This window comes from Lontra canadensis, unplaced genomic scaffold, assembly GCF_010015895.1.
Source record: "Lontra canadensis isolate GAN:19392208 unplaced genomic scaffold, GSC_riverotter_1.0 scaffold53, whole genome shotgun sequence".
NCBI lineage: Eukaryota > Metazoa > Chordata > Mammalia > Carnivora > Mustelidae > Lontra > Lontra canadensis.
The window spans coordinates 6,463,595-6,484,626 of NW_022631047.1; the positions used below are offsets into that span (position 1 = coordinate 6,463,595).

A 21,032-nucleotide genomic window follows, 5' to 3' on the forward strand; every position below is an offset into this window, starting at 1 on the left:
TTATTAAAAAGCTTTTGTTTTTACCCTCTTAAATTTTTATTCCATTCTTCTTAGGCAGAAATACCAGGAAATATTGTAAACATGTGTATGTACATTTGTAGAGTTCTGTATTTAAGACCGAAACATTGATGATATATTCATTATCCTCTTTGTGTTGCTCTTTGTTCCTATATTTAAAAAAACATTTTTACTGGATTTTTGGATTTCATCGATTTTAATTCACATTGTTTGTATCTTAATACCTAAGCATATTTTCCTAGTGTATAGGAATTAGAGTAGTAGAATAAAACAAACATTCTAAAGTGTGTAGTAGTAAGAGACATCTTGACTAGTAAGAGAAATCTTGACTGCTTTGATAGATTTTGTTCTTCTCTTCCTAATACAGGAGATTTTTCAAGAGCATGGGATGTTCTTCTTGACCATATACAGTCAGCAGCACTCAGCAAAAACAATGAAGTGTCTCTGGCTGCCTTGAAAAGCTTCCAGGAAATTTTACAGATTGTGTCCCCTGTCAGAGACTCAGATAAGCCTGAGACCCCACCTGCAGTTAATGTACCTGTGCCTGTCCTTCTAGGGTCCATATCAGGCCCTGGCCTGAGCAGACCATTTGTAAGAACAGATTCCATTGGAGACAGACTGGGAAGATACAATAGCTCTGAGCCACCAGTAGTTACTGATGAGCTTGAAGATTTGAATCTCTGGTGGGCTGCATGGAATACCTGGTATAGAATTGGATCGGAAAGCACTAAGCCTCCTGTTACTTTTGACAAACTGACTTTCATTCCCAGTCAGCCTTTCCTTACAGCTTTAATTCAGATATTTCCCGCTCTCTACCAACACATAAAAACTGGTTTCAACATGGATGACTTGCAAAAGCTGGGAGTCATATTGCACAGTGCTGTGTCAGTGCCAATAAGTTCGGATGCATCCCCTTTCATTCTTCCATCTTACACGGAAGCCGTTTTGACAAGTTTACAGGAAGCTGTGCTTACAGCTTTAGATGTTCTCCAAAAGGTAATAGAATTTTAGTGGCTGTCTAAACAATAATGCATGTGGTTTGCTGGCAGTTTTTTAGTTTGCTATATGTTTTTTGAGATGAAATCGGGATCATCAAGACTGTCGTATATGTATACGTTGGGTAAATTCAGGATTGTAAACATCCAGTTATTTTAAAAACATTGGGTTTTCTGATGTATCTGAAAAAGTGATTCAGGTTTGTTTTGAGAATCTTTCAGAAACTGTATGTATCCTCTTGTTTCCTTTCACCAGCATTTTTGGTTTGATCATGCAGTTCTTCATAAGAGGATATACTTTTCTGAATAACAACGTTTGTAAATACTTATATAATTAGAAAATTAATAAGGTATGGGATCATATATATATTTTGTTCATTTAGCTCTGGAATTGTTGGAAGCCTATATTTTAAAAAAGTAAATAAGAATAAATTTATAAATTTTCCTCATGGAAATTTTAAAAAGATGTATCTTATCTATGTGTGTTTTGTTACTGCAAAGAAGTTATTAAGGAGTACTGGGTATTATATAAAACTGACGAATCACTGACCTCTACCTCTGAAACCAGTGATACATTATATGTTAATTATTGAATTTAAATAAAAAATTAAAAACCAAACAGCTAAAAAATAAACAATTGACCTAGAAATCATTGAGTAAATCCCAATTAGCAGGCAAGACCAGATCAAAATCAAAGAATTCTTTAAACTATCAAGATAATTGCGTAATTCACAATAACGAAAATACTAAACAGAAAAATGTCTACTGAGGAGCCAGCAATTCCAACAAAGTTGCTATGACATTCTAACAAAATTAGAATGGAACTGGATTCTGATTACACATGGTTAATCAGATTCGTGTACTGCAAATCATGTTTTCTAATTAACTGATTGCATTATATCCAGCTGGAATGATGAAAACTTTCACAGTAAAAGTAGCGGTTTCTGTTACACCATAATACCTTTTCACTGGCTCTGGAGGAAGTCCAGCTGAGCAGTAATTCCTTGATCTCTTTAACCCTAGTTATACTGTGTAAAGAAAAATTGTGTAGAAGCTTACAAATTTAAGAGAATCTGACATTTAAAAAACTTTATTTTAGGGATATGGGCTTTCAACAATTGAAATCAGAATAGCTATTTTATTTTCAGTGTAGAAATAAAAGTAGCCTGTCAGTACCTACTTTGTCCCCCTTGATTGACCATGCATATAGGCTGCTTATGGAGTGGCCTGGAGGAAACTGAAAAGTTACTCTGTCATAAAGCAGAGCAAAGCACAGGCCTTATAGGATGTCTGTAATCTAGAACTCTCATTCAGATATTTGACATAGGTTTTTATAAACAAAGAAACAAACCTCCAAAATTCCTTTCAAGAAAAAAAGTACATAATTTTATTTTTAAAAACTTTGCTTTAGCAATGACAGAACAATCATTTATTCCAACTACTAGGAATTTGTTCTGAGCTCTTACTGGCTTTGAAAACAATATATACATACCTTCAGTCTGAAACTTAGGAAGTTTTGCTGCTGTTCATTTATATCAGTTGATACCATTTTGTGTTACTAGTTTTCACTCTAACATTTATTACTTCTGTGATTATCTAAATGATATTTCATAGTACTTGAATATGAGTCAACTATATGGTGTCTTTAATTTTTCCTAATAGAAAAAATTAACATACTTCATTATCAGTAAAAGTGTTTCTGTATTTACTCCCATAGGTGTCAGAAAATTTTTTCACAGCAAAATTTACTTACTTTGGGACTTTATCTTTAAATTAATAAGCTATCCAATAAAACATTTTATTGATTAAAGATCATTTCCTTCATAAAACCTCATTTTTTATTTCATGTTTACCCTTATATAGTTTAGGGCTTCAGGGTCACGGTTTTCTCTTGGTTTTTAAGTCACTAGTTCCCACCAAATTGACCTAGTTATGCATGCTGATTTATTTATTTATTTATTTTTGGGACCAAGATATTTTGGCATGTGTGGGAGACGAGAATTTGATTATTTGTTTTACCTAAGTTCTGAGATCGGGTGACTGCATCTGTCTTATTTATTGCTGAACTTCCTAAAGTCAGATGGCTGGGTACTGTATCTGCCTCTGTCATCAAGGCTGTCAGAGTAGTACTCCAGGAAACACCATCACATTATGTGTGGATGGTGCCCTTGGAGTTGTGCAATGAAGCCCTGCCTGCTACTCAATGGGTTGGGTTTTGGGATCTCTTTAATTATCAGCTTCTTAATCTATAAAATATGAAAATAACAGATCTAAAACTTTCTTTTTATCAAATGGGATTTGCTGAAGGCATTTTCTAAATGCCTGACACAGTTAAACTAAATGTTAGCTGTTACTGTCTTCAAGTTCCCTGTCAAGGGTATTAGTATATGAGGGTAGAGGGCAAAGAAGTCTTAATATATACAGGTGCTGAACGAATTACTGTTGAAGGACTTAGTAAGATAAACCTTGAACCATGTCAGAGGTTGGATGTCTATTTTCTGTTCTTGTTTCCACATGTATTTTCAAACTGGAATAATAGGAAATGTCTAGATTGCTGACTGATTCTTAACTTTTGGACTAAAATCTGTTATCAGGTTCATACTATAGTTTTTTTCTGATATGCAAGCTTAAGAATACTGAAGAAAAACCAATAATAACTTTTTCTTAGATGGGATTTGTTTTTAACAAAATGTCAGTTCCAGGGCGCCTGGGTGGCTCAGTGGGTTAAGCTGCTGCCTTTGGCTCGGGTCATGATCTCAGGGTCCTGGGATCCAGTCCCGAATCGGGCTTTCTGCTCAGCAGGGAGCCTGCTTCCCTCTCTCTCTCTCTCTCTCTCTGCCTGCCTCTCCGTCTACTTGTGATCTCTCTCTGTCAAATAAATAAATAAATAAAATCTTTAAAAAAAAAATGTCAGTTCCATATTATGCATCTTAAGATCTCAGAATTGCTTATTAAGTCAAGTATAGCACTATAATATGTTTTTCTTTTTATAAAGAGCCGCTGAAAATCAAAGTATATAATCACAGTCTTCATATGGTGCTAAGATATTTCCAGAGAAATTGTAATACTTAGTTTTCTAAGGTAACCACACAGGCTTTTCTCTCTTTTTTAGTCATTGAAAATTAAGTATCTACTTGGTATAATTATTTCTTTTCCTAATTACTGCTTGTTTACTCCTAAGAGTTAAGACTCAGCAAGAGGTTAATAAGGAAGAAAGTGAAACTTAACAGAAGCAGTCAGTAGAGTGAATTTTTTTTAGGTATTCAAGTTCTCCATTTACTGTTACTGAGAAAAATAACCAAATATTGAGAGATAGTATTAGGTATCTTTATTCTACTTTTTTACATTGTAATTACAAGATGATCTAACTTAGTCATGGCAGCAATTTGCTTATCTACTTTATATTTCAAGACTTTTATTTAGAACTAAATGGTAACATAGTAACTAAACGGTTACATCTTCTCTCAGGGAAAATAAAATTAATATATTATCTGACAGGTTTAAAAAGCCATGGATTGCAGAAAAACATAAATGTATACATCTTTTTAAAGAAATTCCTTAAAAATTTGAAATGCTTTGAAAAAAAAATTGAAATGCTTTGAATTTTGATTTAGTACTTTGAGGGTACCTAAAGTGTAGAATGACCATGCTTTTTGTTTTGTAAAGCACAAATTTATTTTAGACGTTATGTAAATAATATCATTAAATATTTTTCCCACAGAGAAAAAGAAACACTAAAATATGTGAAAGGGTGAGAGGAGAAAACACATTTGTTGCTGGAGAAAACACATTTGTTGCTAGAAAAAAATGAAAATGTAAGGTTTATTTTAGGTGCTTTCAGCATATCTGAAGTAATTAAAATCTGCAGTGTCAGGATACACATTTTACTCTTTGTTTTATCAAATTGCTTATAGCAATAGATTTAATTTCTGTTAATTTTTAAAAATATTCTTGTTTTAAACCAAGGCTGTATATTCAGAACATTAGACATTAAATGTATACTTTCCTGTTGAAAAATTAACATATACATTTCTTTTATTTTTTATTTTTTTTAAATAATTTTTTTAAAAAGATTTTATTTATTTATTTGACAAAGAGAGAGAGATCACAAGGAGGCAGAGAGGCAAGCAGAGAGAGAGGAGGAAGCAGGCTCCCTGCTGAGCAGAGAGCCCAATGCAGGGCTTGATCCCAGGACCCTGGGATCATGACCTGATCCGAAGGCAGAGGCTTTAACCCACTGAGCCACCCAGGCGCCCCTACATTTCTTTTAGAAACAGATTTTCATACATGATTTATTTTCCTAACTATAATACACATGATTATTTGTTAAAGTCAGAACACTAAGCATAGTGCAGAAATCAGCTGTCATTTCAATGAACTGATACTATCACTTAAATAGAAGTCAGTATCAGTCAATATCATCTTGGTCAGTGAAGTATTCTTGATGGTCTAGTGGCTATATTACTGAATAAGTGATCCGATCGTGGAAACTCAGGACTGCCTGGGATTCCTCTCCTTTTTCCAGTCTGTTAAGTAATAAATCACGCTTTCTATTAAAAAGCAATTTTTTAGCTGATTAACACATTTAACTTTTACTGTATTCAATAATAGTTTAAAATAACTTGTAATAGCTATGTTCTTCAGGGCTTATAAAAGATTATAGAATACTTACATAAAATAGGACAGTTTTTAAGATTATTTGGTTAAATGTGTATACAGTGAAGAACTTAACTGGAGTTCAGGTTATGCATTCTACTGTTCATGTTTTTGCTTTTATAGGCCATCTGTGTGGGGCCAGAAAACATGCAAATAATGTATCCAGCTATATTTGACCAGTTACTGGCATTTGTGGAATTTTCGTGTAAACCTCCGCAGTATGGACAACTGGAAACAAAGCACATTGCAAATGCAAAATATAATCAGGTAATTTGCTTTAAATTGTATTTTCTCTGTAAGATTTCATGGCTTATAAACAGTTCTACTTAAGAAGGACTTTGAGTATCTCAGAAATTTTCATTCACAAATAAACTTTCATGTGTCTGTTAATAGTTTAAGCTGAAAAGAAACACTATTTGGAAAACCTTTTCTGTGTTCTTTTTTTTTTTTCTTGTTTATGACTTTCCTTTCCCAAATAGTTCTCTAGATAGTTTGGCTTTTCATGTTACATTTTTCTTCAAAGTTCGTTTCTTGACTGCCCCATCCCATTACAAAATGGCTTCTAAATCCCTAAGCCTAATCTTGTCTAAAATAAATAGCTGCGATGCAAAATGAAGAAATCCGTGTATACTAAATAAGTTGTCTACTGCTGGTGTGAAATTTAGTTGGATTTTACCTAAAAGATTTTTATAGCCATAGCTTGCAAATTTTGGCTTAGGGGAAAAGTAAATTTCTGAGTGCATGCACAGGCTGATTTTGTTCACTCAACATAAATTAAAATTTTACATGGTCCGAAAAGTAGTTTTAATGTGTATTAACTTTTCTCATTCTATTTGTCTTGCAACACAATGGAATCACAATAGATCCAACTATTTGCACCGGTGAGTTAAATTTCCTGAAATTGTCCTAACCTATTGGCAAAAAGTAAGAATGCTCTCTGTCCTTTTTCTGATAGTCTTAATTTTTGCCTAGCTGAAAATTGTTCTTTCGTGAAGTACATATCTATTTGAAAACTTTGCATGTGATATAATGCAGCCTAAAACCAAGGACTGAACTTTAAGACAAAGAAGGTTTCTCTTTGAAAGCAATATGATTTAATTTAATCTCATTTATTTTTACTCCATGTGAAAATATTACTTTTTAGGCCGAATGGGTAGCCTTGAATTATGTACCGTTTGCTGAAAGGTCTTTAGAAGTAGTTGTGGATTTATACCAGAAAACAGCCTGTCACAAAGCGGTGGTGAATGAGAAAGTACTCCAGAATATTATTAAGGTACCTTTTTCTTTTTAATTTCTATTTTTTGATGATGACACTATTACTGAAATTCCTTTTTAGGTAATAACATATTATCATATATTGAGATAAATGCAAAAATATTTATATTATTATTTATAGGGACTTTTTTCCATCATTCATGGATAGTGTTTAGGAAGCCATTCCCACTATGAAAAAAAATTTTTTTTAACGAAAAATATTTTAAAATAAGTATGCATTAGATTTTTTACAATTCTTAAATTATGCCACAAGTCAATGAAGGATCCTGTTTCTTAGGACAATACTTCTCATACTTCAAGGTTGATGAGCATTTGGAGAGAAATTCACAGCGCATCAGTTTAACTGATGATCTGTATTTTGTTTTTAAGCCAGTTCCCTAGTTTATGGACAACTATTTTTAAAACTCATCTCTGGTTGATTGTGTCTGATTCCTCCAAAGTTTATTTCTTGTTTTTTTCCTGTGTTTTGAAGGGCAAATCTGAACCTTGCCTTTTGTTTACTGAACAGATTCAGGCCAATATGAACCATCTTCCCTCAAGGAAGAAAGCCTCTCTCCGTTCCAAAGCTCATCCTTCTCTTTGTTTTTCTCCTTTTCTCTTTTCCTTTCTTTCTTTTTCCTCCTTTCTTTCATTTTCCTTTTAGCCTTATAACCATATCTTAGAAAGAAGATTAAGCCCTTTAAGAACTTTCTCTCACTTTACTTCCTACTCAAATGGCCATCCTCTTTCAGCTTTCCTTCTTTTCCAAATTCCTTTACTGTAAACAGCTTGTGTCCTTCACCTAGTCACCGCTCTCTCTCAACCCACTACATGCTGGCTTACTTTCATATTGGGCTTCAGAAATGACGTAAAAATTAGAAGAGCAAATCTTTAAATCCTATGTCTTTTTCTAATTATCTTCCCTATTGTATGATATTGCTGAAATTCCTAACTGGAAGTGGAGTCAGGTTTCCCCAAAGCACATAGGGAGAGGAAAAGGATAAATAGATTTGGCTAAGCGGATTGTCTCTTAGGGGAGGCCCAGTTCATGCTAATATGTAAATGGTTCACTGTGTGAGTAGTTAGTAATAATTGTGTGGAGGGTGATGAAATTAAGTTTTATATTCCCTCCATAACTCTGAAATATGAAAATGTATTTCTTCTACTCCTTATCTCTCTCTAATTAGAATTTTTATATAAAAGCAGGATTTTCACTCTAATGCAAACGATCTGATTGTATGCTAAAACTATTGATAATGCTCTGAGACAACTCACTTTGGTAGTTTGGTCCATCTGGTCTTCTAGTTGGTGGATAGAACTATGACTCTTGGATTTCATTCTGAATCACCAAATTAGTTCTTTAATGGTTTATAGCAATCCACCTCAAAAGCTGACCAGTTAAAAATAAATCTGAACATCGTAGTCACTATACATAACTCAGATGCTTTACACCTGTATCCACAAGGGTTAAAGATTTAATAAATTGTCTTTTTAATTATGAATTTTACTGAAATAACTTGGAAATGGAAAAAAAGGTACATTTAAATGTTGGAATAGAACATAAGATTTAAAGAACTTTAGAGATAAAACATAAGGCTTCAAAGTATTGATGCTTTAGGTTATGTTTACCTAAGCAATAATGAAAAAAGCAAGGTATTGATCTCTCTTAGATGTGAGAACGCCATCAGCCAAGTTATTTTCTTCTAGGAAAACTATGGCAAAATGTTCTAATTAAATAACATTAGGTTGAGAGAACCTGCAAAATTTAAGTTTGCTACTCCTATCTTAACTTTTGAGATAACATCACTGTATTTTATGATGAGAGACTGAAGTTCAAAATGTTGTTCCTTATTCAAGGTCATTGTTTATAAAATGGAGTCAGAATATCTTTCTAGGCAGTAGATTTGAGGACTATGTTTGAAAATTGATCTTTCTAGAAAATAACATCCTTTTTAAGTGAAAATACCTATGCTATTATTTTTTTTCTGCTTTAGTTTTTTAAGTAATTAAAGTGCGTATATATTTTAATTAATACATATCTTAAACTGTCTTTATTTTCACAGACACTTAGGGTTCCTCTCAGTTTGAAATATTCCTGCCCTTCCGAAAGCACATGGAAATTAGCAGTATCTTCTCTCCTCAAAGTTCTTTCTATTGGTCTACCTGTTGCCCGGCAGCATGCTTCTTCTGGGAAATTTGACAGTATGTGGCCAGAACTAGCCAATACTTTTGAAGACTTTCTCTTTACCAAAAGGTCAGCTTATTCAATTTTATAGTTTTAAGACAGTCTCTCAAAAAGGATATAATAACTGCAATTGATCTGAAAACAGTATTTCTCATCATTCATTAACAAAGTAATTATTAAGATTGTTCCATTATATACAGAGCACAACTGATTAAACATTTATCCACTAGTACAGTATCCATGAACAAGTGGAGATTTTTGCTTTTCACGCTATTTTGGGTTTTAAGACAGGAATCTATAAGACTATATGGATGCATCATAATTAAGGTTTTGACTCAATGAAGCTAAGAAGATCTGTTTTTTAAAATCTGCTACCCATTTGACATTGCAAGAGGAAAACAATTTCAGAAAATCAGTATTTTTACCATAATAAATAAGACTAGTGGTGATAATGATCAGCTCTTTAAGATGTTAGGTTTGGCAAAGAAGAGTGGAATTTTCACTATGTGATATCCACCTGAGCACTTATGGATCCTCTTTTGACCCCTCACTGAGAGTAGGATAATTGGAACACACACTGAATTTTTTGAAGGAGGAATCGTCTGTGGGTTAACTTAAATTTTGCTGTGTGAAAGCATATCTGGTATTTCAAAATTGAAAGTAATGACATTCTAATTTCTGTTTCCACAAATGGTTAGATTTTGTTTTACTTTCTTTTATATTTCTCATCTCTAGATATGTTATGGATACCAATGCAAGTGTACTTTTTGTATTTGTAGAAAAATTATAAGGACTCACAAAACATATTCAAACAAATTATGTTTTTATCTTCAACCCTGAAAATTGGAGTTCCTCTGTGGACTCCATTGTGTAAAATCACTATGTTAATTTGTATAAATCGAGTAGGTTTGGAAATTTACACTTTTTCTTTCCCAGTTCTCTCTCTGTATATGCATGTTGCTTTATCAATACAAGCTTTTAGAGCAGGTTTTTTAGCAATGAGTAAACTTTTCTTTAAGAATTTCTTTTCCTGGGATACCTGGGTGGCTCAGTCAGTTAAGCATCTGTCTTTGTTCAGTTCGTGATCCTGGAGTCTCGGGATCAGAGCCCCTCATCTGGTTCCCTGCTCAGCAGGGAGTCTGCTTCTCCCTCTGCCCTTTACCTTGCTTGTGTGCTCTTTCTCTCTCTCTCTTTTGCTCTCTCAAACATGTAAATAAAAATCTGAAAAAAAAAAAAAAAGAATCTTTTACTATGGCTAAGTCTTTCCACACCATCTTAATTATTCTCAAGTTTCTTGTTGCATATTTTTATTAAATTCAGTTTTATGAAATGATTTTTGTTTGTTTTTGTGCAGGAAAGTAGAAAGTGAAATCAAAGTCCTAATAATAGATACTATACATCTCTTGTCGTTTTGTGTTAATGCAGCTGTACTATAACTTCATTGGAGTCTTTTGCCCAACAATGGCCCTACTTATGATAAAGGTTTGAGTATATTGGGTATGTTAAAAAATCATATTGCTTAAGAAGCAGCCAGTGTAGTGCACTGACTCAGGGGTTGGGCCACCTGGATTCAAATCCCAACAGTTACTTTGTAATTGAGATATTTTTATCTGTTAAGTAGGAATGATAATGCTACCTAACTCATAGGGTTACTATGAGGGTTAAGTCACTTAAATTAAGTGACTGCTTAGAGTATTATGTCACTTATTTTATTTTTATTATTTTAGAGTAGGTGCGGGAAGGGCAGAGGGAAAGGGTGAGAGAGAATCTTAGGCAGGCTCCACGCCCAGCATGAAGCCCAACAAGGGGCTCTGTCTCACAACCCCGAGATCATGATTTGAGCTGAAATCAAGACTTGGCCACCCAGACACCCAAGTATTAAGTCACTAAGAAAAGTGACTGCTTAGATTAGTAGCTGGCACGTGAGTGCTTTAAAAATGCTTGCTACCACTTTTATTATCCTCATTATTGTTATTTCTTTTCCTTCAGAGAAAGTGATATTATACATATCCCTTCCCATGAAGCAGCCATATTTCAAACCAGAGTTTTAAAGACCCAAACTTTAAATAACTGGGAGAAGAAATTTACTTCTAAATTTGGAATTGCTTATAATGGCTAGAAAATAATAAAGGCACTAAATTCTGCTGTCATTAACACAGAATCAGCATTCTAAGTTGTGATTATTTTAGTTATAGATTTAAGCCTTCTGCTACCCTATACTGAGAGTCAGGAAACCCATGACCTGCTTTGGACTCTGCTACCTACTTTCTGCTGACCTTGAACTGGTTGTTTCCCTTCAGTAGGCATCATTTTTCTTAATTATAAAATGAAATGAATTGATTAGTTGTAGAAGTCCCACTAGTTTATACGTTTTCACTTAAATTTTTCATCAGTGTGAAAACAGCTAAAATGGATAAAGCCAGTTTAGTTTTTATTTTATAGTCCAAAAATATTTTAAGGCTCAAATTGAATGCTTTCATTAGTTGGTTGAAGTTAAAAATGCAGTGCTCATGAAGAGAACTTAAAAACGATGTGTATTTTTATTTCATGAGAGGGCTTTGGTTTTGTTTTCCAAATAATTGATTACTTTGGAAATCACAAAATTTTGTTTTATGTCACATATATACTTGTTCTATAACTGAAGTCCATCACTAGTATTTGAACAGTGGTGTTTCAGAATGTTGCCTAGAGTAACAAGACATAGGTTTTTAGATAATACTAATATTTGAGTATATTTTATCTTGGAACATTTATAAATCCTTTAACTTCTTTAGTAAATTCTCTAAGACTGCGAATAACCATGCCTTTCTCTGATATTTCTTAGCTTCTTTTTGGTCTGTAAACTGTTTTGCAAGGCAGTGTAACAAAGAAATACAAATAAAACCAAGGGGCCCCTGGGTGGCTCAGTGGGTTAAAGCCTCTGCCTTTGGCTCGGGTCATGATTCCAGCCAGGGTGCTGGGATCAAGTCCCGTATCGGGCTCTCCACTCAGCGGGGAGCCTGCTTCCTCTCTCTTTCTCTCTGCCTGCCTTTCTGCCTACTTGTGATCTCTATCTGTGAAATAAATAAATAAAATCTTAAAAAAAAATTAGCTAGAAGAAAACAAGGACTTTGGATATAATTGAGGGTTATGATAAGTAAATACTTTAAATGAGAAAAAGAAAATACATGATTAAAGATGAAAAACATAAACATTGTGATCAGGTAGACACTTGAGGTTTATTAGGATCATTCAGTCCTCCTTAAAGTACTGAAATGTATTTATTTTCTAGAATACACTTGGGCTAGTGAGAATTCATACAATTAGTGGTCAGTGGACCTTAAGTTTAAAATCACCAAGTAGTTCCCAAAAGGAATCAGGTGAAACATAGTCACACAAAAACTTGTTCACTAATGTTCATAGCAGTATTTTTCATAATAGCTAAAAAATGAAAAAAAAAATGCAAATGTGTTTATCAGCTGTTGAGTGGATAAATTAAATGTGGTCTGTCCATAGAATGGAATATTCAGCCATAAAAAGAGATAAAATACTGATGCATGCATGCTACAATATAGATGAATCTTGAAGATATTACGCTAAGTGAAAGAAACCAGAGATGAAAAGCTATATAGTGTATGATCTCATTTATATAGTATATCCAGAGTAGGCAAATGCATGGAGACAAAGTAGATTAATGTCCACAGGTGGGAGGAGAAGACAATGAGGAGTGACTGCTAAAAGTACAGAATGTCTTCAGGAGTTATGAAAATACTCTAGAATTGAAAGTGGTACAACTTTGTGAATATATTAAAAAGGACCGAATTATACATTTTAAAAGGTGAAATTTATTGTGTACGAAATTATATCTCAATATATATTTTTTTAATGTACCATGCAGAGAGAACTGACAGAAATTACAAATAATACTTTATCAGTTTGAAGGCTCTTTTATTTCAAATAAAGTTTCATAAAAATAATTTTTAAAAAATCACTAACTTACTAACCTCAGTCTTAGAGAATTTAAAGATCTTATATGGCCCATTTCTGCCTGGATTATTGGCAGTCTCTACTTATACTTTATAGGTAAACTGTGTTAATCATTAGTGTTTTTAAAAAATTCAACCAGTGTTTTTTTATATGCTCAAAGTGTTTAATAAGGATACTAACTCTAGTTAAAGTATAACAGTTAGTTTGGGTTTTGAGATCAGAATACGTAATCTATGCATGATCAAATAATTTCCCAATTTTATTGATCACTGGGATCAGTTTCTGACTTTGTGTGCTACCTTCTTTTAAAGTATTATAAAGTATTTATAAAGTATTTTAAAAATCCATTTAAGTGGGGTGCCTGGGTGGCTCAGTGGGTTAAGCCTCTGCCTTCAGCTCAGGTCGTGATCTCAGGGTCCTGGGATCGAGCCCCGCATTGGGCTCTCTGCTCAGTGGGGAGCCTGCTTCCCCCTCTCTCTCTGCCTGCCTCTCTGCCTACTTGTGATCTCTCTCTCTCTCTCTCTATCTCTGTTAAATAAATAAATAAATAAATAAATAAGTAAAATCTTTAAAAAATATATCCATTTAAGTGTTTCTGCTATATGATTCCAATAACATTAATATTATTAGTGTCTGTTCCTAATAAACTTTTTTTAAATTGCTAATCAGCCCATCCTTAGTTACCTCCACCATCTTCAGAATTATTTTGTATCAGTGAACACTTACATTACTTGATTATAAATTAGAATTAAACAGTTTTATTTCTAGAGATACAGAAAGATTCTGTGAAGCTACTTTAGTAGTAGTGGTTATAAAATTCCCACCATTGGTACAAATTTGGGTACATGTCTTTAAAACTTTTTCTGTAGTTTCCTACTACTGGATTATAGTCTAGGATTTGCACACCAAAATGCACGTTTCATGCAACAGGGACTGGGTCCATCTTGTTCACAGCTGGCTCGTAGAGTGCCTAATACAGAGTATTTGTTACTCAGTAATTTGTTGAATGAAAAATAGATTCAAACAAAGATCTGGTAACCATAGTAGAGTACATTTGTGTGTGTGTATATTCTAATACTTGTGTGTATATTCTAATATTTGTAAATAGGAAACACTTGTAAGTAGAAAAATACTTGTAAACAGAAAAACCAAATAATACCAAATAAAGCAAAAATAGCCCTAGATATAAAAGTGTACACTATGCCTCTAATCCTAAATATGATAACACTATTTTTGCATTTACAACATGAAAGAGAAGGATTTAAGCTCGAACATCAGAGAAGTTTAGGGTCAAATTCTGACCTTGTCATTTGCTTATAATACATTCTTGGTCATATTACTAGCATTCAAAGCCTCGGTTTCCTCTTCTGTCAATTACATGAGGATAATACTACATGTGGTTACTGTTCAGTCATAGGAAGTAATACAAATAAAGCCCTTTGTACATTGGCTGGCTCTGTAACTTTAACTGTTACTATTATTATAATAGGCATTAACATCTGATTCTCAGCAGTTTTCAAGTAGTTTATTTTTCACTGCTTCACAAGTTTAATACCATTTTACTGTTCATTCTTATTAAGAGTCACGTGGTTTAAAATTCATCTTGGTACTCACAGAATGTTGATTTCCAGCGATCTTGCTGGAACAATTTTCTGCTTTTTTCCCCCCCAGATGTTCTCTTTTTTATTGTAAAGATCTTTAATATATTGTGTTTGTTACAAATTAGTGATTAATGGTCAGTCTCTGCGTGAATAGTTCAGCATATAACCAAAATACTTCACTGGCAGTATAAGTGAATTCAGGTATTGTCACAGTGGTAATTTTTGTTGTTATTACAGATAATAGTAATATCCTCACTCTTCATTATTCTTTCATTCATTAGTACTGAAAGGAATTTAGTTTTACAGATTTTATTTAGTTCAGGATTGCACCAAGCATTTTTGTAGCTAGAAATTCATGTTTGTAATTAGTTTAGTCACTTATCCTAATAACTTTTTAATTAAAAATACTGTTCTTGGGACGCCTGGGTGGCTCAGTTGGTTAACAGCTGCCTTCGGCTCAGGTCATGATCCCAGCGTCCTGGGATCGAGTCCCACATCGGGCTCCTTGCTCGTCAGGGAGCCTGCTTCTCGCTCTGCCTCTGCCTGCCGTTCTGTCTGCCTGTGCTCGCTCTCTCTCCCTCTCTCTCTCTGACAAAAAAAAAAAAATACTGTTCTTTTAAATAAATGGTAATGTCTAACCTGTGTGAGAAAATACTTTCTGTCATTTGAATGCTGTTTATTTCCAGAGAACATTTTACCTTTTAAAAATCAAGTGTTTTGTTTATTTTTTTAGCATACCTCCAGATAATCTCTCTATTCAAGAATTTCAGAGAAATGAAAGTATTGATGTTGAGGTGAGGAAGCTATTTAAAACATTTTCCCATAACCATTTGTGCAAAGCAAATTGTAGAAATGTTGGAACTATAAAATTGCTAAGAGAAAAAGTAAAGTAATAGGTTTAAGATTGAACCTAAAAGCAGTAAAACTCTCACATAGATTAAAGGTTAGTTTTGAAAGCCCTGACATGATTTCCTTATACTTATTAGCTTTGTCTCTAAATACGAAGTTGTGTTCATTTAATAATTTAAAAAAGCAATTGATTCAGTGAAATCTGTCAGTTATTGAGCATGTATTTGAGAGTTTGCTCTATAGTTTGGCAAACCAGGTGTTAGTGGTTCAAAATAATCAGTAAGTTGTTGAGAATATTTTAAGTAGGCTCTATGCCCAACATGGGGCTTCCTGAGATCAAGTGTTACATAGTCTACCGACTGAGCCAGCCAGGCGCCCCTAGGTTTTTGTTTTTAACCAGCTGTAGATAAAACCTCTAGAACTCTGGAGGCACATAATGAGTGGTTTTTTTTTTTTTTAATTGTAAATGGAATTTTTAAGGAAGTAGTTTTTTTATGGGTTCTTTGTTGGGGGAGGTGTTTTGATGATTTTCCTTTAAGTGGGATAAAGGATCTTTTAAGTAAATCAAATAAGTAAACTACTTTAAAGTGTACACTGCCTTTTGTCCCGTGTTTTAAAACTGTTGTAAACTCCTTTTTCTTCAAAGGACAAATTAACGCATTATATATTAGAAGTGAGCTGTTTAGCAAAAATGAATATAACTTTACTTTCTCTTTTGGCTTATTGTTTATGATTCTAAAAAGGTGATTTAACCAGATTTATTCTTAAATCTGTTTTGGATATTTTATTCTAACATGGATACATTTCATATAAGATCAACATTTATTAAAATGACTGCATAGTAAACAGTTTATATTATTGACTGTTTTGTAATTTATTATTAAAAAATAAACTATTATTATTACCAAGGTGAAATAGGCTACCCATCCTGTATGTTAACATTAAAATATTTGTGTACTTTATTAAGAAAAATTCTTTAATCGATTTTCTTTTAAAATAAAATTTAGATTTTAGTCTAGAAATTGTCATTTGTGTTGGTCTTTTTCAAGAAAAAAAATGCATTTGAGTTTACCTCTTTTGTTTTAGGTAGTTCAGCTTATCAGCACTGAGATACTACCTTATGCCAATTTTATTCCTAAGGAATTTGTTGGTCAGATAATGACTATGCTTAATAAGGGCTCAATACACTCTCAGTCATCTTCATTTACGGGTATGTTACTTTAATGATTTATTAAATATATTAGTAACTATTGAAGCACTTTGGATGAGGCTGATTATAGAAATGTTTAGTCCTATGATTGTGGTAAATTGTGAACTTGAGAATTGTCGGATAAATTTTAAGAATGTGATAGAATATTAAGTTTTATACGGAGAAAACGTGAATATTCTGTGAATTATGTGTTATGAATTAAATTGCAGAGCACTTACAAAATCTACCTAAGTCACTGTTGGCCGACACAAGTTTAAAGTTTTGTGAAATCATGGATTATTGGGAAGGGATAAGTGTATATTCTACCACCTAGCGTTTGGCTAACTTCTATGAGTCTCAGTTTTGTCATCTGTGAAATAAAGATATTGATATCAATTGCTCAGAGTTATAAATTACAGTTAACCAGTTAAAACAAATAGATGCTATAACATTGTTAATGGAACTAAGTTTAGTAAATGCTTACTATGTGCAGGGTATTACACTAGAATGTTACCTGTTTCCTCACAACATTTCTATGAGAATAGTTTCCACCATATTGCAGAGGGAAATAGGTTTAAAAAGTTTGGAAAAATTATCCATAATCTAAAAGCTGGAAGCCAAATTCATCCTTAAAAAGAATTCCATGCTTCTTTTCATTTTATCATGCTACCTTATTGGGAGATAATACTTAAATTGCCTTTTGCTTATTTCTCTTTTTCTAAACCTGTGCTCAATTGCTAAATGTAATTGTGTGGTATCATTACATGACTTTTCTCTTGAGATGATTAAAAAATTTTAAATTTGTGCCATGCATATCCATTATCCCCGGAATTTACCAGAGCCATGACTAACTTCTGCTGAACTGTGCTAACACTTTAAAGAGCATGTAAATGCGCACAGTTTGGCCACTAGGTGTCTCTCATACTGCTTCGTTCAGAAACTACAGTAGTTCTTTTTCCCAGCCCAGATAAGTGATAAAAGTGATCTGGTAAGTGCAGATTTAACAAATATAAAAATCTCAGAAAAAAAGATTAAATACTATTTATATGTTAATACAGTCAACTTTTTATTATTAAGAGTATATAAAAATTTCTAGATACATTTTTATAAAAGTATTACAAACTATTTGTAGTCAGATGTAAATATTTTAAGCTAAATAAGGACCACGGAATTGCCATGTGTACCTTTTCAAGCGATTTCTGTCTTGCCATTTAAAGTATTAAATATACCAAGATAAAACAGGTACATGGACATTCTTCCAATGGCTTTGCTATATGACACAAACTTCTCAGTTTGAACTTGGAGGGCTTTTTAAAACATATATATAGAAAGCCTTCTGTGCTAAAATGGGCCAATTTATAAAGACTTAGGTTCCAGGGATCATTTTTGGTCTACCACTCTTAAGTATGACCTGATAGCCAAAGCTTTCAGAGAAAATCTTCCAACGCGAAGAGAAAAACCAAAACAGATGAAGAGGGAAGAAAAGAAACCCAGAGGAAATGTAAATTCAGGGCCACAGAAGCATTCCACTCCCAAAAAGCACAATTATAATTAGGATGTTCAAAGAGATAAAAGATTTTACATCAATGAAACAGAAAATGCTATTAAGAAGGAGCAATCAGTATAAGAAAGAGCTCATAGAAACTAAAAATATGACCACTAAAATAACACGTTCAGTGAAGGGTTGCAAGAAAATATAAGGAAATAACCCCAAAAGCAGAGAAAGAAAAAAAAGTGGGCAATATGAGAAGAAAGAAAGAAAAGGAATCCAAGTGGTCTAATATCTGACAATAGGTCTTCCAGAAAGAGAAAATACAGAGCAAAGCTAAAAGAGGAAATTATCAAAGACATAAAACCAAAGAAATCAGTCTCCAGATTAAAAATGGCCACTCAGTAACCAGAACAGTGGAAGAAAAAAGATCCATAGGAAGATCCACAAATTTCATGTTGTCATGAAATTTCAGAGTACTTGGGCTAAAGAGAAGATTCTATAAGATTTCAGAAAGAAAAGAAAAAAGGCCGACACAAAAGGATTTTGTCAAGATGATACTGGACTTCTCAGTAGCAGCATTGGATGCTAAAAGACATGGACATAGTGGTTTCAGAGTTATAGTCGGAAAGGATTTTTAACATGGAATTTTATACGTAGGCCCACCGTTGTCAGAGTATAAGCACGGAATGGTAATTCTCAAATGTCAGCATGCATTAAAATCAGTTCCAAGGGCAAGCTGTTGCTGGGCTGTAATCTCTGAGCTTCTGATTCAGTAGGTCTGGGGTGGGATGTGTGAATGTGCATTTCTAATGAGTTCTCTGGTGGTGCTAATGCTAGGTAACACACTTCTTTGAGTACCACAGTAAAGTAATGACGTTCTTAGAAATGCAAGTTCTGAAAAATTTTACTTCCTATTCAGTCTTTCTCAGGTACTCCAGAATGTGTTCCATGAAAACAAAGGAGTAAACCAAAGAAACAGAGGGCATGGATCTAGGAAGTTGGGTATTAAAACAAGAGAGAATAAAGACAATTCTGAGGGTTTGGCAGAGACTATTTGGAGGATATAGCTGGATGGCAGGTCTGGAGAGCAGCTAGTCCACACTAGAGCAGAGGTCTGGCTCTGGGAAAGATGTTGCCAAGAGGAAGGCGGAAAGGGAGAGAGGGAGGAAGAAGAAAAAGAAAGAGTATCGCAAGTTTGACCTTGTGGAAAACTATTGAGAAGTATTTGATAGTGCTGTCAAGGGTATAAAAGGGTATAAAATTGTCTTTGTCTAGGTAAAAAAAAATGTGGAAGTGATGAGAGTGGACAGTCTTGCCTTGCTTTTGATCTTGCAAAGAGGAAAATTGTTATATATATGCTTCTAGCTGTAAGTTTTTCATAGATGGCTTTCATCAATTGAAGAATTTCCTTCTATTTCTAGTTGGCTAAGAGTTGTTATCATTAAGGTTATTAATTAAGCCTTTTGTTAACCATCAATAATTGTCAATTTTACAGAAGCAGAGATTGATATTCGTTTGAGAGAGGAATTTTCTAAAATGTGTTTTGAAACATTGCTCCAGTTTTCCTTCAGTAATAAAGTCACAACACCTCAAGAAGGCTACATCTCACGAATGGCACTCTCAGTGCTTTTAAAGAGATCTCAAGATGTGCTTCATCGCTATATAGAGGATGAAAGATTAAGTGGTAAATGCCCTCTTCCAAGGTATAGATTTTATTTTATAGATGAAGGAAATATGTTATCATAATTACTACGAATAAAAAAAGCTCTGAGCACCAAATTGTTTTCATAAGTGATTTGATGTGACTTGAAGCTGTTTATAATTTTATTTTATACAGTGTAAATATTTGTAAGTTTTGCTGCAGATATATTAGTGTGTTTTATTATGGGGTGCTCTTTCAGACTGCTCATGGAGGTTAAGTAATGTATATGTACCAAGTTTCCTTTTGGGATTTAAAAGAAAATTTTGAATTCTAAAATATGTCTTCTTAAGCATTTCTGGATAATGACTTATGGATCTGTATGAGCACATGGGTGTGACTCTCTCTAGAGAGAAAATAATGGTAAATCATACTCCACAAACTTCCTAGTTTGTTTTAGTTATTTTTAAATTTCTCTGTAAGTCAGCTAGCCATGTCTTAGATCTTCTTTTCATCTGGCTTGTTTAATTAAGCCCTTGTTCCTGGACTAATTTGCTTCCCATTTAGCCATGCTGTGTTAGTAAAATGGACTCTAGGTCTTTCTGCTAAGCCCCCAAAGGTGGGGTAGAAATCAGAATTCATCAAAAAATGCAATAATAAATTATGGTTATGTCACCAGTCTATTTTTAAATATGGGAATTAGAGTTTAAGGCAAAACAAATGAAACAAAATAATATTGGAAGACAAAGTTGTCAAAGTCAAAAAAGAATTAACGAAAATCATGATAGGTTCCATCTCATAAGGTAGCATTGGAGAGGTAAATCACCACCCCTAAATCCTTGTGTATATTCTTATTTACTTATAATAAATTTTTGAAGTGAGAATTGGCTTGTCAGAAGATAAAGACATTTTAAAAGCTTTTGATATGTATATTATAAATTGCCTACCTGAGATTTCTACCAATTTACATTTCCGAGGAGTATATAAATGTCCTTTTCCTCAGTTTTTAGCATTTTAAAATTATTTGCCAGTTTATGATTTATGTTTTTAAAATTTGATGAATGAAAAATAGCTACATAATAGTTTGTTATTGTTTTTTTAATTACCAGTGCTTACCAATTCTTAAACATAAATTATACCTTCTCATATTTAGAATTATACGTGAAAAAGTTCCAAAGACAGGTGTTG

The 21,032-nt window shown here is 33.3% G+C and overlaps 1 protein-coding gene across 8 annotated transcripts in view; it reads left to right on the top strand.

Annotated features, from left to right (window-relative positions):
* MON2 (MON2 homolog, regulator of endosome-to-Golgi trafficking) overlaps positions 1–21,032 on the top strand; it is a 106,342-nt gene that overhangs the window by 76,349 nt on the left and 8,961 nt on the right. For 5 of the 8 annotated variants that reach the window (XM_032874640.1, XM_032874641.1, XM_032874644.1 and 2 more), the window contains 8 exons: positions 386–1,014; positions 5,793–5,936; positions 6,533–6,550; positions 6,814–6,942; positions 8,987–9,177; positions 15,409–15,469; positions 16,611–16,734; positions 19,701–19,908. In XM_032874640.1, the coding sequence (XP_032730531.1) occupies positions 386–1,014; positions 5,793–5,936; positions 6,533–6,550; positions 6,814–6,942; positions 8,987–9,177; positions 15,409–15,469; positions 16,611–16,734; positions 19,701–19,908 (1,504 nt within the window). The remainder of the gene's footprint in view (positions 1–385; positions 1,015–5,792; positions 5,937–6,532; positions 6,551–6,813; positions 6,943–8,986; positions 9,178–15,408; positions 15,470–16,610; positions 16,735–19,700; positions 19,909–21,032) is intronic. The other 3 variants (XM_032874642.1, XM_032874643.1, XM_032874645.1) reach the window with 2 other exon arrangements.